The sequence below is a fragment of the Aquila chrysaetos genome, chromosome 4 (genome assembly GCF_900496995.4).
Source record: "Aquila chrysaetos chrysaetos chromosome 4, bAquChr1.4, whole genome shotgun sequence".
NCBI classification, from domain to species: domain Eukaryota; kingdom Metazoa; phylum Chordata; class Aves; order Accipitriformes; family Accipitridae; genus Aquila; species Aquila chrysaetos.
Window position 1 is genome coordinate 24,265,167 of NC_044007.1, and position 19,794 is coordinate 24,284,960.

The window sequence follows — 19,794 nt, forward strand, 5'->3', positions numbered from 1 at the left end:
GAAAACGCAAACACAGCACAAATCCAAAAATTAAGGTTGAAAACCTCCTTTGTTAAAAGTCAGCTTTTCAAGCATTCAAAGATACAGGTTTATCTATGCTCAAAAAAGCTGGTACGCCACTTCTGAGTCAAAAAACCAAAACTGGTCTTCTGTGAAAAAAATATTAGAGAGCATACAGAACAAAATAAGGATTTCCCAAAAGATATGAGTCTAAGATTCATGATCCAAATGGGTAAGTAACACTGTGCATGTACAAACAGCACAATTAACTTCAACTATCTGGCTTCACCACCACTCTTATAGGACTCCCGAGGGGTATTAACTACTTCAGAATTACCACAGGTAGTACAGTATGCAGCACTGTTCCCGTAGGGGAACAATATTGAATGTATTATTTAACTGACAACAGAAATAGGCATATCCCATTTCTATTTACTTATTTTCAAACTCAGAGATCCCATTCGTACAAGTTTTAGAGCTTTTAGTCTTTAGTCTAATTAGTCTTTAATCTTTTAGTTTAATTATTTATACACTTGCACAATGGGAGAAAGCATAAGAAAAAACACTCATGAGAATTCTCTGCACATGCTTAGAGGTGAAGACATCTCCTCCCACAAGGGCAATGCGAGCTTCCTGCCTGCTCCCTTTACAAAACAGTGTCAGAGATCAGATTTCAATCCAAATGTAAATCTTGAAACACAGGAAATACAGAAGAGGTGCACATAAAGTCTTGGAAATTGCCAAGAGGCAGAACTATCAGAGGTAGAAGGAAAAAGAATTGATATGGAGCATGACTTGAGTAGTTTAGCCTAGACTGCTGTTGGCAAGCACAGAAGAAATGGTGGAAGGTCTGCCAAAAGAGAAAAAAAAAGCGTGGAGGTGTAGGACCTGGGTCATGCATAACATTTGGTCTACACAGCCATAAAATTCAGCCATCATTTAGCATACTTCTTGCTGCAGTATGTGCACACACAGAGAAACCAGTAAAAGATACCAAGTAATAGTTTGGTTTATAATATTTGTTAGTAACTTGGAAGCCATTAAAATAACATCTTTTTTTAACATCTTTGTCAGCGACATGGACACTAGGATTGACTGCACCCTCCGCAAGTTTGCCAACGACACCAAGCTGTGTGGTGCGGTCAACATGCTGGAGAGAAGGGATGCTGTCCAGAGGGACCCTGACAGGCTTGAGAGGTGGGCCCGTGCAAACCTCATGAAGTTCAACAAGGCCAAGTGCAAGGTCCTGCACATGGGTCGGGGCAATCCCAAGCACAAATACAGGCTGGGCGATGAGTGGATTGAGATCAGCCCTGCAGAGAAGGACTTAGGCATATTAGTGAATGAAAAACTGAATATGAGCCAGCAATGTGTGCTTGCAGCCCAGAAAGCCAACCATATCCTGGGCTGCATCAAAAGAAGCATGACCAGCAGGTCAAGGGAGGTGATTCTCCCCCTGTACTCCACTCTCGTGAGACCCCACCTGGAGTACTGCGTTCAGCTGTGGGGCCCCCAACATAAGACAGACATGGATCCGCTCGAGCGGGTCCAGAGGAGGGCCAGGAAGATGATCAGGGGGCTGGTGAACCTCTCCTATGAAGACCACCTGAGAGAGTTGGGGTTGTTCAGCCTGGAAAAGAGAAGGCTCCAGGGAAACCTTATAGCAGCCTTCCAGTACCTAAAGGGGGCCTACAAGAAAGTCAGAGAGACACTTTTTACAGGGGCATGTAGTTGTCGTGGTTTAAACCCAGCCAGCAATGCATGCAAGCACCACGCAGCCGCTCACTCACTCTCCCCCACCCAGTGGGATGGGGGACAAAATTGGGAAAAGTAGTAAAACTCGTGGGTTGAGATAAGAATGGTTTAATAGAACAGAAAAGAAGAAACGAATAATGATAATGATCACACTAATAAAATGACAACAGTAATAATAAAAGAATTGGAATGTACAAATGATGTGCAGTGCAATTGCTCACCACCTGCCGATCGACACCCAGCCAGTCCCCGAGCAGTGATCCCCCCCGCCCCCACTCCCCCAGTTTCCATACTAGATGTGATGTCACATGGTATGGAATACCCTGTTGGCCAGTTTGGGTCAGCTGCCCTGGCTGTGTCCTGTGCCAACTTCTTGTGCCCCTCCAGCTTTCTCGCTGGCTGGGCATGAGAAGCTGAAAAATCCTTGACTTCAGACTAAACACTACTTAGCAACAACTGAAAATATCAGTGTGTTATCAACATTCTTCACATACTGAACTCAAAACATAGCACCCTACCAGCTACTAGGAAGACAATTAACTCTACCTCAGCCAAAACCGGGACAGTAGTGCCATAGGACAAGGGGTAATGGCTTTAAACTGAAAGATGGTAGACTGAAATTAGATGTAAGGAAGAAGTTCTTTACTGTAAGGGTGGTGAGGCACTGGAACAGGTTGCCCAGAGAAGTTGTGGGTGCCCCTTTCCTGGAAGTGTTCAAGGCCAGGTTGGATGGGGCTTTGAGCAACCTGCTCTAGTGGAAGGTGTCCCTGCCCATGGCAGGGGGGTTGGAACTAGAGGATCTTTAAGGTCCCTTTCAACCCAAAACATTCTATGACCTATGATTCTGTAAGACCGAAAAGCAGCTAGACTAAAATGGTGATATCTATATACTGTGAGACTGAAGATGGAAAAAGAGGAAGATAGACCTATCTTCTGTCACTAAATTAAAACTACTACAACCATTATGTAATCAACAGTCAAACTTTGGAACAAATGCACACCAGCCTAGTAAGCAACCCACAACATCCTCTAATCCCTTCAAAGCATAAATACAATGTCAATTCCTTTATAACAAGTAATGTATGAAGGGGAGTATGTACTTTGGAAACACAAAGCCTCTTTGGTTTTAACTCACTATGCTAACCACTGCATTAACTGCAAACACACAGGATAGTGAAATATAATGATAAAACCCCAATGTCTTACATACATGAGTTTGTTAAAGGACAAAAAATGCTCCTACTCATCAGGTTTTTAAATCCACTCTTGCTAGCTACCTGTAGCAAGATCACACTGGAACAATCTGGCTTCATAGCATAGGGCAGCGATTCAAGTTAAGAAATACATTTTACATAAATGCATGTGACTGCATCTCACTGTTTCCATGTTCAAATCAAGTTTGACCTTCAGAAATGCACTATCCTTTCTTTTAAAGGAATTGAGACACTTACCTCTAAGACTCTGGAAACTGGTATCTCTGACCATAAGTCTGGAATTAACCCAGTAGAATATTACACTCTATTTATTTTTCTGCCTGTATTAGTTTTCAGCCAGGTAAGGCTGCGCCAGGTTAGCCTGTGGCTACATAAATACAAGTGCTGGCTCTATGGGAAGAGGGAGGGAATGCATCACCATCCCTGCTAGCAATGGCATAAGTTTTCATCTGGTTGAATCAACCATGAAACCGCATAAATGAAACTTGGTAAGTACTTCAAGAAGAGAGCTGTAGACGTTCATTCTTGTATAACTAAATAATGTAGATATTAAAATTCATTTCCTCACCCATATTTTACCTGCTATAAGCTAAAGAAGCTACTGCAAACTCACAGCTAGGAAGACATTATGATTAATTACAACTACAAAACCTATGGAATAAATCATGTTAAAAAAAAGAGAAACTTGCAAGGAACTAGAGTTATCTGGCTGATAACAGTTTTAGTGCCGACCTTGAGAATGCAATAGCCCTTAAATTTGTCCTTGCAGCATAAACTGTCCTTGGAGTATCTCAAATGTACTAACACACATGCTTTCAGAGTAATAAATATTTTTGTATGACTTTCCTTTGCACATATTTATTATATAAGGAATGCACAGAAATGACTAACATACAGAAAAAAAGTAAGTTCAATGTTTGTAAAAGTTCCCCCCAATATGATTATACTATTCAGTGGCTGTGTTGCCAAACTGAATTTTATTCAAAAGGTGATGTTCATTTTGGATCTATACCACAGAAAGACAATAAATTGACTGCCTCATACCATGCTAGTAGCTTAAATTTTTTATGTTTAGTTTTACTTCACAGTATGTATTAAAAAACAGTGGCTCATGATCTATTCTACATCCATTACACTAGCACAGCAATATCGATGAAGGAGACTGCACATAAACTGGAAATGATACCAACACCAGCAGAAACCAAAATCCTATGTTCTAAACTCTAGTCTGAAAGGTATTCCACCTCTCCTTTTAAAAGCAAATGTACTCCCAACACCAAAAATCTGATGGCATCATAACTGTAGCATAAATACAATATTAGAACAAAGTCGCACACTCAAGTGACAGTACTTTTACACATCTAAGAGGTATCACACTTATTTTGTACAAGACAACCCACTACAGTGATTCTGGTAGCCAGGAATCAGTACTGCAAAATAGTAAGACTTAAAGTTTTTTTTCTTATTTCTGCATCAAGAACCTCATCTTCCTTAAACTCAAACCTCTAGATCCTACTAGACCAGAATATGCTCCCACCTTGCAGACAAACGTAAATCAAGGGAAGAAATCATAACTCCCTTTTCCTGCTGAGTTGCACAGTCCACTGGATATGGAATGTGACTGTAACATATAAAAGCTTCAGGTTCAATTCTAGAGAATCCACTTTTTCATGGTACATACCTCCATCTATTAAACAAACTTCCCCAAGCTTCTACTCCTAGTCTACTTGTCCTGTCTTACTGTAAACTGAAACTACCCTAGTGAAGAAGTGATGGAAAAGGAGGGAAAGAATGAATCACCTTCCAAATTTAAGAAAATTCCAAATAAAGAATGATGCCACAACAATTGTAAAGTGCTGAAATAACACCAATAATTATTTTAAAGTGCTCCCCACGATATTACTTGGGGTTGCTAATCAATTATTTTAAAATTTCAATTATTTAAACTATCCCAACCTCAATAAAATTAGGAGCAGATGTATGAGTTAGTTAAGGGTGAGCTACAAAACAAGTGGCAGTGATTTTAAAACACTAGAACCAGGACAAGAGGTAGGAGATCTATTTTCTATTTTAATGGCAAAGGAGACTAAATAATGTGAAATATCAAACAAAAGGGCAAGTGCCTCTGGGTTGAGGTACAAATCACAGGACAATTAATCTCAAAGTGATATGTAAGTGCAGATTCCCAATAGGGACAGAAAGGTGTTAGATGTCTGACAAAGCCAATCCAAAGAGTGTTTTTGTTTTGTATCTTGCATACAAGTTCAAGCAGATCAATTGGAAATACACTTTGCTCACTGGAAGCACGAAAAAAATTGCTTGCATTCTGCCATCTCCATTAAGCCACTTTTAAAATCATCAGCAGAACTGGCCTGATATCTAAGCTTTTATGTAATAAGTAAAAACAAAAGGTCAACCTGTGACTCACGCCTTTCAAAGATTTAATCAGATTTTTTGGGGTCCCTACTTAAGAAGGAGTATTAATGGTTTTCAAGAAAAAAAGTAAATGGCCAGACAACATAAAATAGATGTTTAAAAGGCATTCATAAAAATCTCCACAAAAAGGTTATAGTTCCTAAAACAATAAAAATATTTAATATAAACAAATTTAATCTCCCCAATTTAGGAACTTTATAATTTGTGAAGATTTAATCTTTACTAATTTTTTTCATTTGCTACTCATTTTGACGGCTGCTCATTTAACTGATGTTAACAGATGTAAGCAGTTCTATGTGCCTAAACATGTATTCCAAAGTAATGAAATCTGGCCATCTCCATACAACAAGCTTGATACCCGTCCTCAGGCATATGGGATCCCAGCAACCAGTTACAATGCACTATTATAGATGCCTACAACAAAGTTACTCTCATGCTGGCTGTTAGACAGCTGCACAATGCACTGACCCCACAAGCCCCATTCTGCAGGTGTCTGTCTATGCTGCATCTTTACAGTCTGCTGAAATACAAATTGAAAGTATACCTACTGTTCCTTGGGAGGATACCAAAGTACATAGGCAAGTAAGAAGTTACAATAATGTAACTAGATGACTGGAGGAAAAAAAAAAAAAAAAAAAAAAAAAAAGACTGTAAGGTTTACTGCACAGGTCATTTACCCCACAAAACACATGAAGAGCTGAAATAATATTATGTACCCCGGTACAAAGGTCATATATATAACTCCATCTCTTTAACCCTCAAAAGAAGAGAGACAAGAAGTGCAGGGACAAGAAAAATACACAGGAAAGTGTAATTTGGCACACACAACCTTTTGTCCTGACATCATTTCAGTCAAACTGGGGATCATTTTCTCCACTGTTTAGGAATAACTCTCCTGTACCCAAACTCTTTAACACAGTGCACAGCTGCTTCTCCTCAATCAAGCATGGATAAATAAATCCATTTCAGTTCTCCCATTTTTATCCTAACAGAATATTGCAGAGTCAATTCCTTCAACAGCTAATGCTCACCTAGAATTTCTTGCTATCACAAAGTATTTGCACCTGGTTTTCTCAGTCAACTCAAACCTTATATTCAGCCCAAAGTAGGCAATATATTAAAATCCTTCTCTTGATCTCCTTTTTGTTCTATTGGTATCCCAAAAAATTCCCCACACTACTGTTCTTATCACCAAGTTTTCAATAAAGACCACTTCAGCCCATTAAAAATTTGACTTTTATAGGATCTATGCAACATTTTATTCTGTTTAGTGTTGTAAAAGTGTTAACTCTTCACGTTCACAAAGGCCTTCTTTATTTTCATTTAGGTTTTTTGAGAGTAAAGATCACAACAGTGTCAGTGTGCTTTACAAATATTAGAAAACATCACAATATTCCTTTGGGATGGAAAGGTACTGTTATTATTGCCATTTTACACCTGGGACACATGCTTCATATGCTGGAATTACAGCTGCCATGGATTTCATTTCATGAAAGAAAAAAAAAAAAAACCCAAACTTGCATAATACAGAATCGCAAGGCAATCATTCAGAGGAGGCAGCACCATGAACTGTTAAAACCACTTTCAGAAGTTCAGTAGCTCATACTGCTCATGATTCCAGCTTCTCACATCTGTCCCAAGCTTCTTGCTCAGCATCTTCTAACATCATCGTGCAGACCCATCTCAGCTGTCTGCCTGCCTGCCCTGCACCCCTCCCTCAGCAGTACAACTTTTCATTTCTAGTCCACTGTTTGTATGTTTTTGCCAAGGGAGTGCTAGACTTCCTCTGCTTGAGCTTTTTCTGTCCTTCAGATCTCTCAGATCATTCTTTACTTAACCAGCTCTAGTATTTCAGCCTTAGATCATCAACCTCAGCAACTCCATCCAACTAAATTCCAGCTCTCCCTTGTATCCTGGCTTCTTGTCTCCCTTCATGCCTATATTGTTTCCATTTCTAGTTACATTCGCCAATTTTTTCCACCACAAACCAAAAGCTTATTCTCAAGTCCCAGCCTGCTACAACTACAACTGCTGGCTCTGCCGTAGACTCTTATCGACACCCTCCTCACTTTTGTATCTCTCAGCCCTGAAATACATCCATTTCCTCCTCTGCACTACCAGTACAGTCAGACATCCAAGCCCACAATTCAGGCAGCCCTCAATCCCTCAGAAGCAAAAGCCCTGTCCAGCCCTGAGCAGCAGCACGGTCCAGCACGCATGCAGTATTAAGTGAATTTACATACCAAACTAAAGCAAGTTTCTACCTGTATTTCTGACCTGTAATTTTAGCTGTATATTTTGAATGCTTTCAGCTTAACATAATTTGAACAGACTTTACTCAGGCAGCAAAATATGTTCATGACACAGGCTACCCAGCTGCCAGATCTCAAGGTCTTGGTCTTACGTTTGGTTATAGAAGAACAAACAAACTGCTGCTGGAATACTCTTAGACATGGATAGGTGACTGATTTTATTATGTCAACAACATAATAATAAAAATAAGCTCCATCCAAAAGACTAAGAATTAGTGATAACTGAACCCAGTAAATTCTTCAAACTGAAAGGGTGGGGACTGCTTACTAATAAACACTGGGTTAAACTGTTTAATGAATCTTCAGAACCCTTTCAAAGAGTTATAAAAATATAATCTATAAAGGAGGTCTGTACATTATTAAACCGTAAAGAATTTAGGCACAATTCCAGTGATATTAGTCTTGGATTTCATGAAGCGTTACTCTTGGAAAAAAATGTGGCTAATATAGCTCAGCAGATTATACATGCCATTTATTATTATACTTCATTACATATTTTTTCTGAAAATAGTAGCACATTTGAGGTTTCCTCAGAAAAGTTCACATCTGTGATTGGAAATTTGGATGACAAATGCACCATGAAGTGCTAAGAAAGTAGGTTTTGTTTCTTTCTCAGACACAGATATAATATGAAGTCAGAAGAAAAAAAAAGTAAACTCAAACTGATGGTATGGGTAACCTGGTTAATGTCGATCTGGCACTCCTGCTTAAGTGCACTGAACGAGAGGAAAAAAAATCATTAGCTATTTAAAAGTTTTATTTATGTGTGTGTACATGCATGTGCACATGTGTGTGTACATATGCCTACATACATACTAAACTCTATGCAGGAAACAAGCATAAATGGTACAAAGGGAAACAGCTGGTAACAGTTTTAGCCTGTACATGGCAAAGTATTTTGCAGTGAAGATAGAAATGGACTTCTAGACCTGTTTCTACGGCTCTGGCTTGGCCACCCAACAATTGCCATCTGTTTTGTGTTCTGAAGGAGATAGTTCTGTCAAATAGATATGACCATGTAATTAAGTGCAATGACAATGTTTCAGCACAGCATAGTTGAACAAAAGCTGCATAGGAAATTACAGATTTCCTCCTTGGTAGTTCTTGTCATTGCAACCTTAGTCTAATTTCTGACCCTTCTGGCAACTCTTATGTACATCAGTGTGAAGTTACATGATATTATCTCTTTTTTAGATGGCTATTTTATGAAAAACTAGGAAATCACATTCACAGTTGTTCAAAAAAAGACTGTGAATGAGATTTACAGATAGCAATTGCTATTCAACCTTCCTAAGGACATACATTAGAACTAAGGATGACAAGAGATGCATTGCCAAAGATTTACTCATATTTGGACATAAGGATCTCAAATTCCATTCCAGATGCAGAAAAGACTGAGTACTTGTAGGCAGATGCCTTTTGTTTTAACCTTAGTCTTCGCTTAAACTATATTTCTGCTTCACCACCCATCTCAGACCCTAACCAAAAGAAGCCAAACAAAACCTGCATACCCCTCCTATGTGACTTCCATCCTCTTCCACAGTTACAGCTGTTCATCCCAATCTTCTCATTACCAAGCTAATCTTCATCTCCAATCTTTAGATCTTTTCATTTGCAACTCACTGCCTACCAGTCCCAGCTGTTCTCATATTGACTGGTATGATTTCTCTAATCTTTCAATGTCTTTCCTATATTCAAATGGTCCTACTTGCCTTAGTAGCTCCAGGAATCCAGCCACAAAGTTCAAGCAACTCTAAATACATCAAAATTCTCTATGGCATGAAAACTTGGCCAAATTTGGGTGAACTTTGATGGGAACAAAAAAAGATACTCATGGTACAAAGATAACCCTCTGTCTGAAAGCAAGGGTAATGCAACTCTTCATAGAAAAGTTCTTCACCCTTTCTCCTGCAAATAGTACAATCAAAACATTGGTTAGATGCAAGGAGTTCTTCAAATGCACACTAATGATTTTTCTAAAAACTTGGCTTTTTAAGTTTCAGGAGAAAGTTAAGTTAATATTTTTAGAATATTAATTAAGTACTTCTAATCGTATGTCTTATGTAATAAACTCCACATGTCTTCTAAGGCAAACAGTTTCTAGTGCAGAAAACTATTTGAGCTTTAGAGAAAATACAAGACAACTATTTACAGACATCTTATTTATTTGTTCCACATAGCAGGAGCACAACAGAGAAATCTACATCTGGCATGACAGTGAAACGGTTATCTGTGCCAACCAACACTGAAGGCTATATTTTGGCAAAAAAATTTCCACTGGTGTCATTTTTCCAATAATGTATTTATTTCTCTGAAACCAGAGAAGACAGCAATACAGGATCAAAAAATTTATAAGTTTATGTAAATTAAAATTGTAGATTTCTTAAACAGAACAAAATTAATTAATTCAGTAGTTTACACAAAGTTTCAAACTGTGATAATACCATAAACATAAGCATAGCTTAAAAGTGCCGCATCACCTTCACATATAATTCCAAGAATATTCTAGAAGTTATCATACTCTTGGCTGTGTGGTAAATATCTCTTCCTACTCCCCCAGATCCCAATTCAACCTTGGAGAGATGTGCAAAGCTTACACCTTGAGGAGATTAACACACAAATCTCTAAATAAGTTCCCTGTTTTGACAAGTAAATTAACTTCTGCGCTACAAAAGCGCAAGAAATTTAGGATTTGGAATGACAGTCCGTCCTCCCTCTTGTCTATTTTTTAGTGCCTGATACATTACAAAAACTTCAGATTCAAGTTTGGATGTTCAAGATCGTGACATTCCTCATTAAAAGAAATTTTATTTCCCTTAGTTTTTAATATAAACTAAGCACTCGGATGCTTTTCTTATGTTGCTGCAAATTCCTAACAATTCACCTAACATGAAACGTCAACACTCAAATACATGACATGATACAACTAGAAAAAAAAATAAAAATACAATAGCAAAGTTGGTAGCTCCTAGCAAAACCACAAAAAATTGGGACTGGAGTGAAAAGGTTCACAGCTCAAAATGCGTCACTGTTGTAACCCTAGCAATATTTGGGAAGCAGCAGATGGGAAGCCATCACACAAAGGCAAAGAGAATTCACCCCTCTGTGCAATGCTCCTCAAAAGATCATGTCACAGTTACCATGAAAGATCGTGTAGAAGAGGGAATACATGTTACACGAAAATAAAAGCAGAGGAGACTACACAATGTAAAAGGACAGAAGTACCGAAAACATACTGCAAAGTAATATTTTGCTGTTTACAACAAATGCCAATATAGCTAGTCTCAGTAACAAGTTTCAAAGAAAGAGGGAAAAACACATCACTTTTTGAAACTGGCAGAAGCCACATTTGAACTAAATAAAAGAGAAAAGTCAAAGTTGCCTAAGGACAGGTGCCTTGTTGCACGATATAGTGACAGATAAATCCAAAGCACCCTACTGTGTCACAACTCTTAAAATGGTCTTTTTACATAAAGTTTAACCTCAGTTTAGTCAGGACAATCAGAATACTTTTCAGAACATAACATGAAAAAGATGTTAGAGCACTGCATACTTACCCAGCACAACAAACTGCCTCTAACAAACTGCAGACTGCTGAGATACTTCGCAATGACTAGCCTTGGCCATTTGTATTTGTAAAAAGAGAAGAAATTAATGTTTTTAACATTTCTCTTTAAAAAGTAAATATTGTTTTTACCTGTGATATTTCCCAATATATCTTTAGTGTGGCAAATCAAATCTTCACTTTCCCCATCTTTGAAGTTGCCTATTTCTCCATAATAAAGAGCAATCCCAAGTTGCATTATACGTATAAACATAGGAAGCTGCTGATCAGAGATTGAAAGTTTCAAACTTTCAACTAATGTGTGGATCTAACATGAAACAGAACAAAAGCAAAAAACAAAGGTCAGTCATCATTAAAGCCAACTTTTAAACCATACAACTCCATATTCAATTTGTATGTGCATTCTAATTTCTCAAAACAAAAGCTGCAATACAACACAAGGCAAAGGGCTGCAAACAACTGTCAAAAACATACACTCTTTGCGTTGCTACACAAGAGATCTTCAGGTTGAAAAGTTAAATGTCATGTATTTTGCATGTATATAATTTTTTTTTTTTTTACAATTGTCACTGAAGAAATTTCTAAAACAGAAGTGCATCTGATTAAACTTTTATTTTCATTAGAGTTTCATAAAAATCTCTGCATGCTAAAGAAAACCTAGATATACTGGGTTTAATATACAAGGTCCTTCATTTTGATTCTTTCCCACTCCCAATATTTTTGCAAGTGGACAAGTAACGGGGCGGAGGGGGGAAGGATTCATTCCAACTGAAGTGCAGAAAACCAGCTTCTCTGGATATTCCAAGTTCAAACAGGAAATAAAGCAGTTTTCTCTAAATGAAAGCAAGCTTCACAAGGACTGTAATTACTAGGATGAAATTTATCCTTATTTAAATATTTTAGCTATTTTATTCAATACTTAAGAATATTTTTATTAGTATGTGATCAAGCTATAGAGGCAAAACCAAACTTGGTAAGAAAGCTACCTTTCATTAAAATAAGAGCTGCATAAAATAAAATTATCGTAATAAAATTACTGTCTGTAACATTAGACATATTTCTAGCTCCAGGTCAAATTTCTAAATGTTGTTGCTGAAAATAATGGAAATGGAAAGTAACTACACATCAGCGTTGGCCTTAATGCAATCCAATTCAAGAAACATGAAAACTGACTTTGTAAACAGTACTGCACATCCATGGGCAGGTAGAAATACAGTAGTAAAATAAGGATTTGTACAGAAATTTGCTAATATACTAATAAGACTTCCCTAATGAATTTATATGAGCAAATTAATAACACCAAAACTTTAGTCATACAGAACGAGTGACCACATAGTATCAGCCATTTATACAGACTAGAGGAAACATTTTAGCAATCAGAATTCTGCTATTATTTAAAATTCTCTGAAAGAAAACAATGTAAAATCCTAAGATATATTTTAGAAATTAAAAATTAATCCTTCAATATCAATTTTTCAAGGCTAGTTGATTAAAGTTGTCAATAATAAATCTTTTCTGTGCAGGTGAACAACAGGAAGGATAAAGAGCAAACAACTGTCTTAAGATTTGGAAGAAAAAAAATATTATTTTGCCAGAAGCCTTTTAAAACATCACATAAGGGGTATATGTCATAGTGGAGGACAGGAACACTAGGTAGCACTGTAGGCAATGAACATAATTATATAGTGGCTTAATTGAAATTATGTTACATTCCTGGACTTCTTGTATGGCACTACCCTCCCATCATGATTCTGCTCTTACATGGCCAGTGGAATTCATCTGCCCCTCAGTAAGTTGACTCATCTTACTAAAACTGGAGGAAAACTATTTCTTTCTTCTTGTCCAATTAGCTTTCTGTCAACGTAGTGAGTTGACTTAGATGACTGACAGGTCAGACAAATGTCAGTGCTGCTGCAAATAGGGGGAGGCAGGACTGACATCCCCAGTGCAAATCAGCTCACCTGTCTCACAGTTGTCTCATCCCATGATGATTTCAACAAGAAAAGCAACAAAAAGCTTTCTAATAATTTTACATGTGTTTTGCCACCTCCCCCCACATATACTATTTTCAGTCTAAAACTGAAAATAGGAGCTTAGTGTTCCCAATTTAAAAGCATACAAATACATATCCAAGTACTTAAGAACTGTCCTCCTTTGAGAAGTCTCAACTTAAATTAAATTCATTAAGAATAGCTGGGCCAAAACTTTGCAATAGACATAGCAGTCAAAATTATATGGGTTATAAAAATACTCTAGTCCCTACAAAGAAACCAAAAAGAGCATATGCTATTACAAACATGGAAGTCTTGGAAAATTTCACTCAAGACTGAAAAACAGATGTACTTTACCAAGTGAACAACACAGAGTATGGAAGTTTTCATTAAAAAGATCTTTACAGATTTGGAGAGAAAGATTGACTGCTGCTGGCTTTTGTCTTTAGTAGGGAAACAAACCACCAGAACACAAGCTGCTGGCATTCAGTAATCTACCCTTCAGAGACACTGAAGCTACCATAATTTCATTTGCAGTGGAGACTTTTAAAAAGCTTTAAGTGTCCTTGAATTAACTCTGTTAACGCAGTAGTTACATTTACTGATAACAGCTCCTTTTACTTCAATTGTAAAAAAACACAGCTATTCCCATTCAATAGTTAAATATTTTAAGGAGAGTATTTTTTAAAAACTATATCCTGATGATCCACAGCACACAATCTCCATGCATACAACAAAACAGAAAGTTATCAAATGTAAAATTTGTAAGGGTCAACAGATTTGTAGATCTAATTGTTATATAATGGTATGGTAGTGAATACTAGAAAAGATTAAGATTAGAAAAATCATTACCTTTGTGCCATTATTCTTTGGATCATAATAAACAATTTTTAATTCACTTACATATTAATCTAGCATCATATAACTAAATGCTTTCATTTAATTGAGCACATTTCTGAATATCTTCATAAATGGTATTTTATGTTTAAAGCTTGAAGAAAAAAGAAGAGGAAAGAAGAAACATTAAAAAAAAGAAGAAAAGAGAGAAAGACTATGTACAACATTAAAAAAAAATCAGAGTACATAGGAAAAAAAAAGATAAGACACCTTCGAACAAACTGAAATGTGCCTTAAAAAAGGGCAGGAACAATAAATGACCACCACCAAAGATAACCAGAAAAGTCTAATACAAGTTTAATTAAATTACTACCACCTCAGTGCATTCCAGCATGTTTTTTATTTTAGTCCAGTATCCACTAAAAACTGTAAGTAATAATATAGTAATAATCATCATCATTTTTACAACAGTAGTATCATTTTAAACTACATGGAAGACTGTGTCAGCATTTCCATTAAAGTGTGCTGTCAGAGACTTGTAATTTGGCCATAAACTTTTGCTCTGCAATTGTCATATAGGACTTCAGCTAGGTACAGATTACTTCTCCAAAATTTACAGAACTATTCAGCTAATTTAAAAAACCAGGCTCTTCAACATTAAGATTTACTGTCTATATGCAGTAATCATACTGTCACCACAGAACATGAAGACCATAACTAGTAAACTCTAGACATTCATATGATGATTCCTTATTATCACTGGAGTTCATATAGATTCCAAAGTTATAAGGCACATGGTTAAACATCCTAATATCATTAATTATATAACTTCTTGTTTATAAAACTCAAAATAAGCAAACTTCCAAAATTGTTACCATTTACTCTGAACAAAAAAAAAAAAAAAAAAAATTTCTTTCTAGTATGCAGAATCAGTCTTCGTATATTTAATTATTAAATTAAGATCTGCACATGAAAAAATGAAATTTCTGCAAACATACGTACTACCAGACTTTCGTGTGCAAGTATCCAGCATTCTGTGACAATTCTTATCTGGATAAATACTCATATGGCCATTACCATATCCACAAGTCTCCAAATTTGCCCAAAGTAATCAAAGGCATACAGCTGTACAGCACATACAAGAAATAGTGGCATTTCACAAACTGGACATGATTACTAATTAACTCCCAACCTTAAGTTCACAACAGCTTAGGACTTCCTGAATCATGTCATGAGTTAAACAAAACTGAGAGTGACACTTCTAAATTACATTGTAGAGAAATGCCCATCAAAATTTATCTCAAAATTGACCATTTTGCAATGCATACAGCTTAAGATTTTTTGTATTAAAACTTGGGAAAAACCTGGTATAAAGTCTGTGTCTGGATTTAAAGCAGTTCTCAAGTAATTAAATGGGCACCACTGGTATTCACTGAGAGAGGAAGGAGAAGACAGACCTTACATGTATTACTACTCAGAGCAGTAAAAAAACCAAACCAAAACAAAACAAAAAAAACTACCAAAGAGTGAAACATAGTTTAGTCTCTCCACCAACTCAGCTTTTTGCTTCTGCACTGCAAAATGTAAACATGCCACTTAGTGTCAGATGTCCAGGAGTAATATTGCATCCCTGCTCACTAGGAGCTCAGCTTGGCTTGCTAATCCATTTCACATGGTTCACTACATATTGTTAATACACTGAAGTTTCTTGTTATTTATGAGAGCTTAATCTACATTTGAAGCAACAACATAAGTAAAAAATCCTTTCCATCTTATTGTAGCCACCTTAAAGCATACAGTATTTTTTTTTCTTTAACAGATTATCTGCACACATTTTTTTTTCTCCTTACAATCTTTATGTTTTCTTTTTCAAAACTTCAGGAAAAATAGAAAAGAGAGCATTACTTCCTTACATGCTGTTACTGTACATAGACTAATTGCATCACATGAACAGAACACAATCAAAAAAATCCCTTTAGCAAAAAACAGCATTAGCTTTTCATTTTACTAGATTTCAAAGCATATTTTGAAAAACCTTAAAACTTCACAAGTAAGTAGCAAAAAAAAAAAATTCTTTTGGATACCTACTTTAATAATAGATGGCATTTTGGAGTTGAGGTTATCATAAGTAAAATGCAGACGAGTCCTGAAGGAACATTTGTATAGCAGAGGTTCCTGGTAAAATTCAATTTTGCCACTAGCATTTCTCTTATCAAGACATACTGTGCAGTCAGAAAAGTTGATCATCTTTCTCAGGACCAGATCGGTGGCTTTTAAAAAAAAAAATATGTAGGTTAAAAAAAATATATTGCAAAAGAAAAATAAGTTATGCATACATGTTCTTATCTAGAAGAAAATAATACAAGATAGTTGTATGGTCATTATTTAAATCATCAGCAAAGTACTTGCTTATGTGACTAAAGAAAGTAATTTAACATGTCACAGACTTTTTCAGCTGAATACTTAAAAAGTGAGGACAAATTAGTTACACTCAATACAAACTTTCATCCCTTCACTGTACCTTAGATCTCTTTATAAAATAAGAGTACTGCTTCATGTGCAAGCATAAGACCAATAAATATTATTCTCATTATTCTCCCAGAAAGAATCTTGCATATTTTCCCCAGAAATTTTCTTTTGAATCTTCCAAAGCAAACAAGAGCTATTATAGTGATCTTAACATGACACATATTTTGTAATTTTGTCATATTAGCTTGTAATAGTTTTAGCCAGAACAAAGAAATGGGTCCAGTGGTCACAAAACCATTAATTAAATTCCCCATTCTACCAGAGATCTTCTGTGTGATCTTAAAATACTCTTACTGTGACCAAATTCCACCTCTACCAAATGTCACTTAAGAACACCTAGACTTACAGGTGAACACTGGTAATTCAAAGACTCAGACATTCAGACACTGAAGACCAAGATAAAGATCAAAAAGTTGGGGTTTTTTTCCTGAAAATGTGAAGTGAAATGAAGCACGTCTTGCAATTGGTATGCTGTGCTTACTACAGTGCAGCACACTTTACTACCTCTCTAGCCAGCCTGTTTAAAGAGTTCAAGATAATCACAAACAATTGCAACAGAATGCCTTAGGATGCTACTGCTCATTCGCAGAAATAGAAACAGATTGCCTAAGCACTTACTGCCAGCAGCAAGCACAAAATGAAATGCAATCACAGAAGAATAGCAAGTATGAGCCAATAGGACTACAAAACATGTTGTATAATTATCTGTGATCATACAAGTATGCATTAAGAATCAATCTATATTATTATAATTGGCTCTTCAAAATGAAGGACAAAGGATAACCTGATAAAAAAATTAAAACAGGCAGAAAGTATCTTCTGACATAGAGTCATTTTTATTAGACTTGCAAACTTCTATATGAATTTAAGAGTGCCTCCGCTGTGATACCTAAAACCAAAAAGTACCTACTCACCAGAGATGTCCATAAATGCTCGGTCCCAAAACTCGTCCACTGTATAGCATTCTGCAGAAGTGATATTGACCGAGAGAACAATATCATCCTCCACATACTTTAATATGAGATTGTTGATCACAATGTTGACATTGTTTACAACACGCCTAATCAAACTCTGAACATAACCTATAAAATAAAACAAATTATTAGGAGTTATAAGGAAGACGATGCCAAATTCATTTATTAATAAACTAATTATTTCCAACTTGTATTCTTTTTTTAAATCAAAAACAAACCAAGTATCATTGTCCTTTATTTATGCAAAAATCACAGTACTTCAAACTCTTTAACATTCAATGCAGTTAACTCAATCAGCATCCTGGAAATGCAATAAACTATAGGAGGAAAAAAAAAATGTAAATACTAGGAATACAATATAGCGCAAGAGATTAATTTTTGGTGGCAAGAATCAACTTTCAAACTAATTAAGAAAACAGAAGACTGGATTATTGTAGAGAAAGAATTTTAATGACAGTCACTTTTTTACTTGAAAGATATTTAGAAATAGGTTTGGAAAAGTGAACACCAGTTGCTAGGTTACTTTTCAAGTATGCATATATTACGCCTATTTGCCCCCTCACCTAGTTTTTTTAAAAGTTAACTAAACATTAATATGCCCAGTACTTTTTTTCATTCTAAAAGCTAATATATCCACATCATGATCAGTAAGACCCCTGCGAGGTATAACAAAATCAATTTCTGTCAACAACCCAAATAGTAAGCACCTGCACTGAAGCCTGTTGGGAAGAAATCCATCTAAATTTTTTCAGACATAATGTGATTGGAAAAATGATCTTGTCTGTTAATTCCCAAGTATGCAGTAAACACTCATATTTTACCAATATGGTAAAGAAATTAAATACTACTCATATTCACGTATTTTAGGTATACTGAATGTAACTATGGAGCTAACTCATTTGTGCTGGAAAAAACCCAAGCCTTAAAATTTCTATGTTTTAAAATTTACAACATTACTTACGTTCTATCTAAAAATACATTTAATACATGCTATAGAGGTCTAGTTTGGTAACTACACTAAAAAAAAGCCAGTTAATGATACAGGTTTAAATCCACAGGCTTCAAGAGTAGTTTTCTGAAACTTGCATTAAATAAGACTCATTTATATCAACAATTTTAATTCAAATAAAACTTAAAATGAACATCAAAACATTGTGAGATCAGTAGGAGCAGACTCAGGTTGCTACTTCCATTGTACTCTGCTTTCTCTAGCTATTCATCGTTTTCACACTCAAATATTACTTTTCACCTTAGAGTAGCTGGAACGTTTTACCATTACATAAGTGATTTTCTTGAGTTCCACAACTGCAAATTTACACAGTTGACACAGAAGTTTTTCCTTTTTCATAATTCAAAGCCTCCAACCACCTCTTTTATTAAATGCAAAAAATGCTTTCAGCTACCATTAGCAGAATATTTTTATTCTGATCAGATATATTTCTATGTTTTAAAAGTATTTCAATATTAAAATCTTAAAACACATCACATTTCTTATCATAACTCAGCTTCTTCATTTTATACTACTCTTGAGCACACGTCACACTTCGAGCAAAGCTAGTTCCACCAGGACGAAACAGCATTTTAACATCTCCTGCCATCTTAATAGGATTGTAACTGTATTAAAACAAAATCTGGAAAATGCTTGACCATTGTCTATAGAAACAGGAAATCCAGAAATGGAGTGAAAGTCAAAATTTTGATAGCTTTATACTGCCAGATTTCTAACATAATCTGAATTTACCTTTTTTGTATATCAATCTAAAAACACTACTGAAAAATAATGTGGAATAACTTGTTTTTAACAATGGTCTCCCTGACTTCTTAAAATAGTAACATATTTTTAGGTTATATGAATTCAAAAAAACAGATGTATTATTTCAATAATTAAGGGGCATAAGAGACCGATATTCATCACTAGAGTGGCGTAAACTGACCTGTATATAAATAGAAGCTGGCACAAAGCATTCAGTTGCTTTTCTTAAGTTCAGCATAGAAATATTTTGCAGACTATGTAACTAGCAACTATGAAATTATAACCAGTAATTTAATTATGACTTTAAAGCAAGCTACTAATTTCATTGAAGAATGAAGCTGTCCTTCCACAGGTCCAAAGTTTTTAAATATTTTGCTTTCAAGGGTGTTTCAAAGTCAATCTAATTTACATTTTCCTGCTGTGAATGA

The 19,794-nt window shown here is 35.8% G+C and overlaps 1 protein-coding gene across 10 annotated transcripts in view; it reads right to left on the minus strand.

Annotated features, from left to right (window-relative positions):
* VPS13B (vacuolar protein sorting 13 homolog B) overlaps positions 1 to 19,794 on the minus strand; it is a 498,323-nt gene that overhangs the window by 427,295 nt on the left and 51,234 nt on the right. For all 10 annotated transcript variants that reach the window (XM_041123226.1, XM_030011504.2, XM_030011500.2 and 7 more), the window contains 3 exons: positions 17,554 to 17,721; positions 16,199 to 16,380; positions 11,415 to 11,589 (listed from right to left, as the gene is read on the minus strand). In XM_041123226.1, coding sequence (XP_040979160.1) covers positions 11,415 to 11,589; positions 16,199 to 16,380; positions 17,554 to 17,721 — 525 coding nt within the window. The remainder of the gene's footprint in view (positions 1 to 11,414; positions 11,590 to 16,198; positions 16,381 to 17,553; positions 17,722 to 19,794) is intronic.